The sequence below is a fragment of the Gastrolobium bilobum genome, unplaced genomic scaffold, assembly GCF_033153095.1.
Source record: "Gastrolobium bilobum isolate Gb01-03AN ecotype WA unplaced genomic scaffold, APGP_CSIRO_Gbil_v1 utg9958, whole genome shotgun sequence".
NCBI classification, from domain to species: Eukaryota; Viridiplantae; Streptophyta; class Magnoliopsida; order Fabales; family Fabaceae; genus Gastrolobium; species Gastrolobium bilobum.
In genome coordinates, this window is record NW_026897897.1 from 370,095 (window position 1) to 382,825 (window position 12,731).

At 32.7% G+C, this 12,731-nt stretch overlaps 1 protein-coding gene across 2 annotated transcripts; it reads right to left on the bottom strand.

The window, feature by feature from the left end:
• Window positions 1-297: 297 nt before the first annotated feature.
• On the bottom strand, window positions 298-8,361 carry LOC133311252 (uncharacterized). 2 transcript variants are annotated; one of them, XM_061512269.1, is made up of 8 exons: window positions 8,276-8,361; window positions 6,633-6,854; window positions 5,175-5,334; window positions 4,663-4,752; window positions 3,152-3,401; window positions 2,954-3,050; window positions 881-946; window positions 298-661 (listed from the first exon to the last, which is right to left on the bottom strand). In XM_061512269.1, exons 3-8 carry the CDS (start codon window positions 5,320-5,322, stop codon window positions 464-466), a joined length of 849 nt encoding a protein of 282 aa, XP_061368253.1. In that variant the 5' UTR covers window positions 5,323-5,334; window positions 6,633-6,854; window positions 8,276-8,361; the 3' UTR covers window positions 298-463. The 2 variants fall into 2 exon arrangements, with proteins under 2 accessions (XP_061368253.1, XP_061368252.1); XM_061512268.1 differs by having other exon boundaries at window positions 5,175-5,365.
• Window positions 8,362-12,731: the final 4,370 nt, after the last annotated feature.

Below are 12,731 nucleotides of genomic sequence, written 5' to 3' on the forward strand. Positions count from 1 at the left end.
TTATAAACAAGCTAATAGGCTAAATCATATTTTCATTTTTTGTAAATAAATCAGACCACGAGCCAATAATTATATTCATAATAGATAACAGTCTTGATCAGGCTAAAACATTTAAACACGAGTTTAACCTTTTAAGACCAAAGCTCGGCCCGGCCCGTTAACACCCTCCTCCATTATGATTACACTGCATGTGGCACTCAAAATTGAGTTCCCCCACATTCTCACCGTATATTTAATCAATTTAATGTAAATTCTCCCAAGCACAATGAACAAATATTCAAATAGTACATGGTACGAGTCTAAAACTTAAAACTCTTCACATCTTACAATTAATTTATTTATCATCGATCTGTCACTAAGTCAAAAAAGCCCACCATTTCACAACATAAAACACTATCCAGCCAGAAATACTACAGGAAATCCCATACTTTTTTTTCCCTATACTTTTTAAACTATATTTATATTATTGTCCATCAGAAATTTTACATATTGTATATATTTTCTTGCCAATCTTACACTCAATACCTTTGAATTTACAGTTAAAAATGCATTTCTTTGATGATTTCCCAATAAACTTCTTCATTTCCTCATCAACATTTTTCTTCAAGGAGTGGGTGATATCGCCCATTGCCCATGCTATAGATATGTGAGGACGTGGATCCTGTAAAGAGTGCTTCAAGTTAAAGTACTAGAAGAAGGACAGAGGACATCAATGATAATAAAAGTAATGCTTTCGACAACATTTTTTGTCCCTGAAAACCTCACCTACTTTGCAGACATTTATTTCATTTGGAAATAGTTTAGTCATACGGTGATCAACAAAGTGTAGTTTCGTTTGTTTGCTATGTCTAGGTTGTGAACCAGCAGTAATAAAACTGACCTTGTAAAATTCAGGAAGATTATGAAGCTTGTAAACTACATTGACCGCTTCAATTTGCTTTGTTATCTGAAATTAATTGAAAAGCAAATGCATTTCATACATATGGCAACCAAATAAAGAGAATGAATTTGCTAGATTGAACAAGGAGAAGTTAGTACAAGGGTGCACCCATTACATTGAAAGAAAGAATAAAGATAAAACTCAGAGAAGAAAGTTAAGAGAAAAGAGAAAAGGGGAAGGTGTGACATTTCTGAAAGATTGTGTTTCTGATTACAACAGTTATCAGTTCTAAAGGGAGAACTGAAATAAATAGTGTACAGAGATTAAGCTTAACATAGAAGATTCTAGAACTGCCTAATCTTTACACTTTAAACAGAATCTAACAAACTCTGAACAACTCAGCAACAGACTAACACACTACAAGCCTTCCGGTATCACTTGCTCTTACGCTATTAAAAACTTTCAAGAACATGATCCTAACTATGTTTTTCAGAAATTCTCGTCTCATCTGTAGTCAGTTCCTATTCTGTGCCAGTTTCCATGCAAGACCAAAAAGAAAGAAAAACGATGCCCCTCAAGGCCTCAACAGCAGACTTATTAAAGTATATCATGTATGAAGCTTTGGAAAATTTACATTTCAACCTTGATTTATTTAAGTTTTGTCATTGCACTCTAATGATGAATGACAAATAAAATAAACATTGCATAAACATCGACATTCGGCTTCCAAACACAACTTTTCCAAACTTCCCATAGTTCTATTACCAATAAACAGATTTCTATTATCCCAGAATTTACCACAGAAAATATTTTACATCAGCAGCTTTATAGAGAAGAAACAAAATAAAAATATTGAGCCCATAGTTATCAAATGCGGATTGCGGGTTGCGATTGCAAAAATAGCAGAAAATATATATATATATATATATATATATATATATATATATATATATATATATATATATATATATATATATATATATATATATGAGGGAGCCTTTGACACCGGTGTCAAATTTCATCTTATAGCCGTTAGATCAAAAAATATCAACGACTCTGATTTGTAAGCATGTGACTCCATTGATATTTTTTGATCTAACGGCTATAAGATGAGGTGTCAAATTTGAAATTTGACACCGGTGTCAAAGGATCCTACCTCTATATATATATATTAAAAAAACAAATTATATATATATATATATATGTTTGTGTAACATAATAAATTATTAAAAAAATAATAAAACCTAAAAAAATACAAATAATACTTTACTGTTTTACCTTAGTTACCTTTTAATGATGCATTCTTTTTTTTTTTTTTGGGATACAGAAATAGTTTTACCCTCTCTTACTGTAACCACGTTACTTGGTTACCGTGACTTGTGAATCACTTTTCTGACAAATGTACTTTTCTTTTCTTTGAATGTAGATAGATCAGAATCTCTTTCTTTCTCACTTTCTCTCACTCTCTCTTTCATCCGTTCTCTCTCTCTCTCACAGTTTCTCTTTTTCTCCTTCATCCGTTCTCTCTCTCTCACAGTTTCTCTTTTTCTCCTTCATCTGTTCTCTCTCTCTCTATTACTATTTTTTTCACTTTTTCTCCTTTTCTCCGTTATCTGCTCTTTCTGTCTCTCACTCTGTCTCTCACTCAAAGCTTTGCTTCTTCGTTCATGGCTTTCACATTGAACTTCAATACTATAAGAGAGAAGTAGAGAAGGGAAGAAACGAGCGCGATAAAGAGAGCATGAGAGGCAGAAGAGAGACACACAACAGAGAGACACACAACAGAGAGACAGAAAGGGAGAGTGGGTTAGGGTTAAAACCATAAAAAGGCACTGTTGCAGCGAGATTTGGCCGCAAATGCGGCTGCAACGACCGCTATTGCGATCTGGTGCGGCGCGGCGAGAATGGTTGCGGCGAAGCTCCGCGAAGCGCAACTGGCGCGGCTTGACTACTATGATTGAGCCACTAACAAGACACATTAAGCCACCAATGCAACATACAATTCCAACTTGAATATGACTTATGAAACATAGGGGAATAGATAAATGGAAAAGAAATGGCCAGGAATGATACCTCTACTAACCCTCCTTGAACAACTTCTACTGAGAGAAAGGTGCGTGTGTAATCATCATTAACAAAAACCTCCCACTTGTTAAAGTCGATCCAATAACTACTCCAAAGCAAGAGAAGTTAAAGGCAACAATGAGGCAAACAAGTTAATACATGCTGTTCCATTTTTCATAATTGAACAATACAAAAACAAAAACTGACCGGTGTTGATTTTGAAGCTTCTGTCTTAGCATTGAGACCATTGAGTCAATCTGATGTACTCGTATTGGAACCGTTCTTCCCAAACTTATGTGAAATTCTCTTCCTAAGGCAACTTGTTCAAGCTTCTCATCATTTTTGCAGAGGAGATTAAGTGGGAGATCAACATCGACAACATAAAGACTTGGTTCCCGAGATGAGATTTTCTTCAAGAAAGCTGCTAGGTCTTTCTTTGATGGAGATGAAATATCAACTGCAAAGAAACAATTGCAGTGTGAGTCCAAAGTCACTGCACCTTATATAATGTAGCACGAAAAACTTTTGAACATATTGAATAGCATTTTGAAGTCTATTAAAGTGATATGAAAAATTCATAGAAGTACAAGTAAGACAACAAATGTTAAATAGCCTTGCAAGCAGCGGTTGAACATGACATAAGAGTTTGAAGGGGAAAAACCTTTTAAATCAATAACTTTAAATTATTTTTATGGGTTAGAGTAAGAATTTATTAACAAATTCATCACATGTGAATCTTAACCTTTCAATTTTAAGAATATCACATTTTATATTTCTAGATCCCGTCGGTGATCCAGTCCATCCAACTGAATTTTCTATGTTCAATGGAGGAAACTTCCATACATAGGTATTGCCAGCACCAATGAGTAGTAGACTCTAGACCAGTTATTCCTTAACTGAGGAAGGTACTTTGTTATGGGTAATAAATAGTGTGTAGGTGTTTTCACGTAGCTATGACTATGAGCAGATACCCCTTTAGTCTCAGTCCTAACGCTCCAGTAAATGAAAATACATCATGACCCGTGTGCTTTGAAACAACAGGCTACATGCATCTTGCTTTCCCTCCGTTGTAGATGCATCAACTGTTTCTTCTTTGACGGGCATATGCCCTTCTAAACATCCAGAGGGCCTGTGCAAATCATCTTTTTCCATGTTTGAAATCATCTTTCTACGGGTATCCATCAGGTGTATCAGAAGTAGACTTGTTCTCTAGGCAGGGTTTTATGGTAGAGAACATCCTTACACAACCAAATTCTTCTCTTCTTTGGTTGTTTTAAAAATAAAAAATAAAAAAAGGGAGGGCGGGGTGTCATCCACACACCACGTGAGCTAAAACACATTCTGTCCAAGAACAATTGCAACCCAACTTGATATTACCAGCACCAGCTTATAAATTATAATTATACATTCATCTCCCTATAAAAGAAAAAAAGAAAGAGAGAGGGGGGGGGGGGGGGGGGGGGTGACACATAATACAATAGTCTTCTGCATATTATTAAGACAATTATGATGGTTAGTTTCTTAACTCATATACATGCAGGTATACAGATCAGCCAGCTGCCAGGTAAATCTAAATGCATGGCATTATCATGGGCATAGACTAATGAATACACGGAAAATTCAATCAAATATCTGCAGCAGCATAACCACTGTATGAAAAACATAGAACAGTATGTTCAGACTAAGACAACTTTCTTTGCAAATCATAATTAACTTACTTGGTATGTATACATGTAAGGCATAGTCACCATCAACATGAGGGAAACTCCTAATTCTAGTTGTCTGTCCTATCTGCAGATCTTGAGACCCTTCACCATCAAAACAATGAACATTTGTCATTCAAAGGCAAGTAACATATGCACATATAAATAAAAACTGAATATTCTTTTGATTGCAATGAAGCTTCCAATATAAGAAATATATGTTTATGAATTCAGAAAAATTATACCATCAACTTAGATTTTGAGGTTGGTGCAATTTGTGATTCTTATAATTTTCTAATGGATCATCTAAACCTAAGAAGAACATATTTTCATTCTCTTTTGTCCTCTCTGTAATGAGCAAATAAAATAAGCTAAAAAAAAATAAAAAAACAACTCCCCACTATATCCCGACTAGCGAGGGTAGGGATGAGGGCAATATTTGTAATTAGCCTTACCCTTACATATTTGCAAAGAGGTTGTTTCTTGAATTCTAATAGTCACAAAAATAAGCAAAAAAACTAGCATACCAAAAAAATTTGAAGGATCGAGCAGTGAGATAGGAGGTGGTGGCAAGGGTGTTAATCCTTCTGAGTAAGCTAAGGCTGGAGTTGAAGGGGCAGATTCCGAATCTGAATCAGAAGATCCATCCCCATAACATGCTTTCAATGCCTCCATTTTTCAGTCTACCTACATAACATACCAAGATCTGGACCTGAAACTGATATCACAGGAAATAAAATTTACAATATCTCATAAAACAAATACATAATTAAGAAAGACCAAAATCCTCTACAGCAATCTCTCTCTGTGTGTTTATGCAATTTTAAAGCTCAATTTTGAGAAGCAAAAAAAAAAGACTTCTCTCCTTTTTCATTTTAGTACTTTATGTATCTAGTCATTGCAATTTGTAATGAATCTGACAGTTGGATGAGAAATGAAATCACCAACAAAATTTACCTGAAATCTCTTTAATCCCTTGATCTTTGGATCATTAGATTAAAAATTTAAAGGATCACACGCTCGGTAGTTGGCAATTGGCATGGGATTTCATTTCTTTCTACTGCTAAGACTCCAGCGAAACCATTAAGCAAGGCAAACTATTTTGGACGGAACAGAACACTAAGCAACTTTCACCATAACCCATGTTGATATTACCCTTTGTCTTTCAAAGAACTAAGGCATCAAGAAAATGCAAAAAACCATGGCCTGAAGCTTATATGCTCAAAACAGAACAGTACCATACCAGATTCTAAAAACTGCACCTACATGATGTACAGGTTACAAGGATTTCTTGTACAAATGCCAAGGCAATCAACACATCAAGCCCACAAACCCTAACCCTTTAGAATGAAGCAAACCAAAGTTTGATCAACAGTACCATACCAGATTCTAAAAACTGCACTTACATGATGTACAGGTTAAAAGGATTTCTTGTACAAATGCCAAGGCAATCAACACATCAAGCCACAAACCCTAACCCTTTAGAATGAAGCAAAAAAAAGTTTGATCGAGCACTTGAAAAAGGAGATTGCAAACTCGAGATCCCCCAAAATCAAAAGGGGTTGAAAGGATTGTAAATCGTGGTCGACATGGATCGTTAAGATCCTACCTTATGATATATATATATATATATATATATAGCCCCATGGGTTAGGGGGGCCAAAAATCAATTAATCATATAAATATCAGTTCTTGCAAACATAAAAGTTCAAATAATAATCAAAAACCCGTATGGATTAATCATTTGTCATTAATCGAAATTCTGACTTAATTTCACTTTTAAAAAAATTCTTTTTTTATTTTTTTGGTAAGCTAAAAATATATATTTATTTTTTTTGGATACAAAAAATATTTCTTTTTAATTGTACTGCATACAGACAACAAACAAACATTTTCTAAGATCTTCAACGATTCAAATGCAATTAAAGAATAAATTACACTATTGAACAGAATAAAAAAGATACTCCATTTCTAGTTTTCCATACCTGTAAGGAAGTTGAGGAGTAAATGAGCACTTTGTTTTAAAACTTGCTAAAGACCAATCCAATAATAGAATATGCCGACAAGAATCAATTTCATCTCTGGAAAATCATCTCTGTAAATATATAGAACAGTTGTTCAACTTTGGAAGAAGATGGCTGAAAGGAAATTGAATATTAATGCTCCTCTTATGTCTGTGAGACACTCTTCTACTTCACCATCCTTAACTGAAGAAAAGAAGAAAATATTAGAGAAACGCCACACTCTTCCATACTACAAATCAGACATAACTTATTCCATAGACAATACAACTTCAACTAAGTGAAGCCATCAATAATATCATAGAATTCTCTTAATTTGATATTGTGCTCTGATACCATGTAAAGAACCTTGGGATACACTACCCCAAAAGCTAGCTCAAACGGTGGGAGTGCCCAAGGTCTTATAAACTCCACATTAGTTGCCCATATAACCAATGTGGGACTATATATCTCAACACTTTTCAAGTGCATACTTTTCATGCCAAGTGAATTTTCATGCAAAAATACAATTTCAGGATGAGCTGTTTTTTCAACCCTTCAGGCCTTTACTGCAATCTCAAATTAGTAAGTGATCTGTAAGCACCATTGTAAGACAAAGCCCTTGCTAAGGCTTGTGGTATCCCCAGGCTGTGTAATGGGGTACTCTCCTCTCTCCCTTATCTTTTTTCAAACCAAAAAAAAAAACCGGAAAGAGTTTATTAAAAAACATGAATAAACTTAAAATAGGAAAGAATGTTCTAGCAAGCATGAATAAAAAGCTGATCAGTTAAAGTTTGCTATACTCATTCAAAAGAAGAAGTCTAATTTATTTCTTTTTCTAGATTGGGGGACAACTTCAATCAAAGAAACATTGTGTTCATTGTTTGAAAACAATGCAGATATAGATGCATAGTGTTGTGGAGAGTAATTAGTAAAGCCATTTGCCACATCTTTTAGGATCCTTTAAGGACCTTCCCTCCCCCCCTCCTGCATTTTGTTCTTTCTTTCTTTCTTTTTGGTTATCCAAATCTCACCAACGTATATAGGAGACTAATCCGGTCACTTGTATTTCATTTAACAATATAGATTTCTATTCCTTTAGCAATTATAGCGATGATAGAGTTATGCATTAACCAGTAAACTGAAATGAAATCCTACTATAGTTTAACCCGGCGAGAAGATCATAACTTGACAATTCAGTGCATTTCAAAAGAGATAACAATCCTAATGAGATACTAGTCCAAGTAACCAGAAAACTGAGTTTATGACCAAGTCCAATTGTATCATTGCATGTGTGTTTTCCTTAACAAACCCTTTTCCTAAATAAATGACTAAATATAAAACTATGACATAATGAATGGCAAAAGAACTGCATACCAAGTTTAAACCTCGAACTGAATATCTTAACATTTCAATAAAATTTGTCTTCAAAATTTGAAAAATTAAGAGAAACAGATCTCGCATAACCCAGATTTCAAGCAAGTACTAACTTTTACAACCATCAACAAGCAGTTCAAAACAGCACGTATTTTAAAAATTATACTGATCAAAACACAAGATCACACGTTTCAGCATAGCTGATGAATATGAAAGTGAACAGAACAGAACAAAAGGGAAATTAGACTAACCTTCTTCCCTTCTATTCCAAATTGAAAGAGCCGAATATTCTGTGAGCGATGGAAAATGGAGTTTCGTCGAAGGGGAAGGAGTTCAGATACTTTAAGGTCAAAAGACAAAAAAAACCCTAAAAAATATTACTGTTGTATTTTTAAATGGAGGGTAAATATGTAAGCACATCTTCAAGGTAAAGATGGAACTTAGAAAAGAATAATCATAAAATAATGGATAAAATGGTAAAAGTAAATTATATTATTGTTTTCAAATTTAGTAAAAAAATGTATAAAAGCGCTAGCTATTGCACAAGGAACCTGTTTGTTTGCACTTCTAGAAAAAAATGATTTTTATCTTTTTTTTATTTTAATTTTTTTTTATAAAAGTTAAAGTTATTTATATTTTTATAAAAATATTTAGTTTTTGAAAAAAAATATTTGATTTTTGACTTTTTTTTAGAAGATAAAATTTTTAGTTTCTAAAAAAAGCTGATTTTTAACTTTTTTTTGTGACATCTATTTTTTTTGAAGTTGACATCCAAACTTAAATGAGAAATGATTTTTTTTTAGAAAAAATAAAACAGCTTCTAGAAAGAAAAAAAAGCTCAATCAAACGGACTTGATATATCGCATAATGGCCACTATTGCTGCGCTACTTCTAGCAGGATTCACCTGTGATTTTGTGTAAGATTTGTTTAAGGGGACGTTTGGTACAAGAATTTTTTTAGGATTTTCGAGAAACTGAAAGTGCTAATCTTATTTATCCACGTTTGGTACAAGATTTTTAAAAAATTTTCGGGAATCTGATTTTCTCGGGATTTTATTTTGTGTGTAAATTTTTTTAAAAAAGTCATCCAGGAATATCATCTAGGAGGTGGTATTTTAGAATTTCTATGGCAAGGAAAAATTTAATACAACTAAACATAGCATCAAGATGATTAACCCAATATTCCCGAGAATATGTTAGTCTACCAAACAACTTTTTGATAACATTATTAGAAAATTTATTTTCTCATCATATTCTTGAAAATCGTGATTCGCGGATAAAAAAAAAATTCTCTACCAAACACCTCATAGGGAGTATGATGCTATATAAAACATGGACTCATGGAGGCTGCAATGAAGAGAAGAAAGGCTGTCTGATTTGAAAAATGGAGAAGTGGAAATACTTCATTCGGGGATAAAAATGCCTCTTAACGGAGCGTTTGGTACAGGAGATTTTTTATTTTATCCGAGTATCACGATTTTCAGGAAAATGATGAAAAAATGAGTTTTCTGGGAATGTTACCAAAAAGTTGTTTGGTAGACTAACATATTCCCAGGAATATTGGGTTAATTTTGTTGATGTTGTGTTTAGTTGTAATAAATTTTCCCTTGCCATAGAAATATTAAAATACCACATTCTGGATGGTATTCTTGGATGGTTTTTTCAAAAAAAAATTACACACAAAATAAAATCCCGGAAAAGTTTTAAAATCTTGTACCAAACGATGCATTCTTATTTACCCAACCAAAGAATCACAGGAAAACAAAAAAAATCCTGCTACGAATGGGACCTAAGGAATTTTCCTTTTTCCCAAGTGCTCTACGAATGGGACCTAAGGAATTTTCCTTTTTCCCAAGTGCTCTGTAGTTTGTTGACACCATTTATGAAAATTATCTAACCATCACACAGTTCTACTCGCCCCAAAGAGCCAACGTCATTTTTATTTCTAGCATATAATTGCAAGCTACAAACAGATGTTGATTGCACATAATAATGGCTCTCAACCTCGAACACATGATCCTAGCAATGACAATACATGCAGTTCCCATATCTCATTAATTCACTATTCTACTAACATATAACAACACAGAACTTCATAAAGGATCAAATGTAGATAGCAGGCTCTTCCAAATGACACATGATCTTCCTCATCAAGAAGTCTTTGATCGAAGTACCAGACACCCGTAAGCAACAAAATTATTTCATTAGAACCCGATAATTTTGTTTTACTTTTGGATTCTCTCTTTCTCCTTCCCAAGAAGGGGAAAGAACTCATGTTGATCCTTGTGTGTACTTTAACAAGTTTTTTGGTGATAAATTCATTATTATTCTGCTTTATGTTGATGATATGTTGATCGTGGAATAAGATGCCGGTATGATTAGAAAATTGAAAGATCAATTATTCAAGTCTTTTGTTAGTTCGGCAAGTTAGGCACATGCTAATATAAATATTGTTAGTGGGCAAATAACAAGTGAAATGCAATGATAAATTGAATGGGCCAGCCGAGTAGGATATATATGCATACCATTAGGAGCGGACCTACATTGGCCCCAAAATTTTAAAAATCAAAACAGTTAATATTGTCATAAGATAAATTATTGTATCAATGAATTACAACTCATAAATGATATAAGTATATCTTCGATTTTCTTGCTAAGTCAAAGTAACTGAAAGCGAATCATCACAATGTTTACTGTCACAACACAAATGACCATAAGCACAATAAATACAAGTGATATCATTTTTTATTATATTCGAGTTATTATATTTTAATGCAATATTGCAATGTGCAGTGGCAAGTATATGTACATAACTAATTGTTTTTATATTAAACAACAACATATTTGAGGTTCCATTCTACCAAAACATTTTCTTACTGTAACTCAACTTTATTTAAATCAATATTTTTGTTCTTTGTTTTTAAAATAAAATCAAGTCTATACTAACAAAATAACCGTGAACTTAGATTAACAATTATTTTCCCATCAATTGTGCCATATAATTAGTAAAAAGTTTGACACTAAGTCCCAACATTTGATCTCCGTCAATCTGACGCTTATAATTTATTTGGCCACACTTATTAATTAATTAGTAATTCTCAATAAATTATAACCGTCGATTGACGGAAATTAACGGTTACCGGTGTCAAATAGTTCTCTCTCTTCTCTCTCGAGATATATATATATATATATATATATATATATATATATATATATATGAGGTAGGATTAGATAAAAAAAGATCAACGACTCTGATTTGTAAGCATATGATAGCATTGATTTTTTTTTATCCAACTGCTCTCAGATGAAGTGTCAAACTTCAAATTTGACATTGATGTCAAATGATCCTACCTCTATATATATACATATATATATATATATATATATATATGGCAGAATCCTTTTACACCGTCAAACTAAAAAAATTTGATATCAAATCTAACTTTCACCAATCTGACAGTTATAGTTTATTGAGTCACAATTATTAATTGAGTAATAATTTTCAATTAATTATAATCGTTGAGTGATGGAAATCAACTGTTAGGATTTGATATCAAACTAAAAAGTTTGACAAACTAAAAGCTAATGATTATAATTTATTAAGTCACACTTATTAATTAATTAGTAATTTTTAATAAATTATAACCGTCGATTGACTGAAATCTACTATTATGATCTGGTGTCAAACTAAACTGGTGTCAAAATATCATGTTCAATTAAAATATTTTATCTAAAATTAATGCTCTAACATATTAAATACTTTTTTTTTAACACATTAACATACTGTTTTTTTTTTATACATAACATACTGTTTAATTTAATTTACAAAATAAAAATTAAAAAAAAATACAATACTAAACGAGAAGTTAACTTCGATTTCTGCAATCTCATATTAAAAAACAAAAGATGTATTTATATGCCTTCCAAGTGTTAAGTTAGTAACTCCAACAACCCCATCAGTTTTATTTATTTGAGAATGTCTCCATAATTTATTTTAACAGGGAGACGATCATTGCTGAATTATGTGAACATATTGTGTATAACTTGTGCTTATTACAAAAAATTTATAAGCAGTTGACAGTTGTCAAAAAAAAAATGAGATGAAGAATCAGGGAAAGTAAGCAGTTGAGAAAACCACAAAAAATGGTGCACAAGCACATGCAGTCCGTCTGTTTTTAATTGCATTGACCTAAACGATTATGTTAACATAATAGTGATTGCAACAGAATCCAACGGCTACTTTCAATATTGATAACGCTTTACCCAATTCAATTGTGCCAAACAAGCATCTTCTGTTTTTAATATTATCACTGTGTATGTCAACTTTCTTTACATACCATAATTAATCTTTATTGCAATATAGAGAAAGTGCAATTCGCTAACATAAAGGCTCCGAAGATAAACCAACCAGCCGCTTGACCAAGGGACCATCGCCACTCTCTGTGTAGATAGCATCAAATTGAGAATATTTGGTAAGAGGGTAAGTAAGAGAGTAGCAAAATCCAAATCAATTCCCCTTACTCACTATTTATTTACTGTAACATTGCATTGTGAAAATCCAATCACTACCTAATATTATATATATAAATAGGGTTATATTTATAAATTTTTTGTTTTTAAACTCTTATAAATTACGCTATATCTTATAGGTATTACATAGCAAGTATTACTTACAGTACATAGTATAATTTGTAAGAGTTTGTAAAT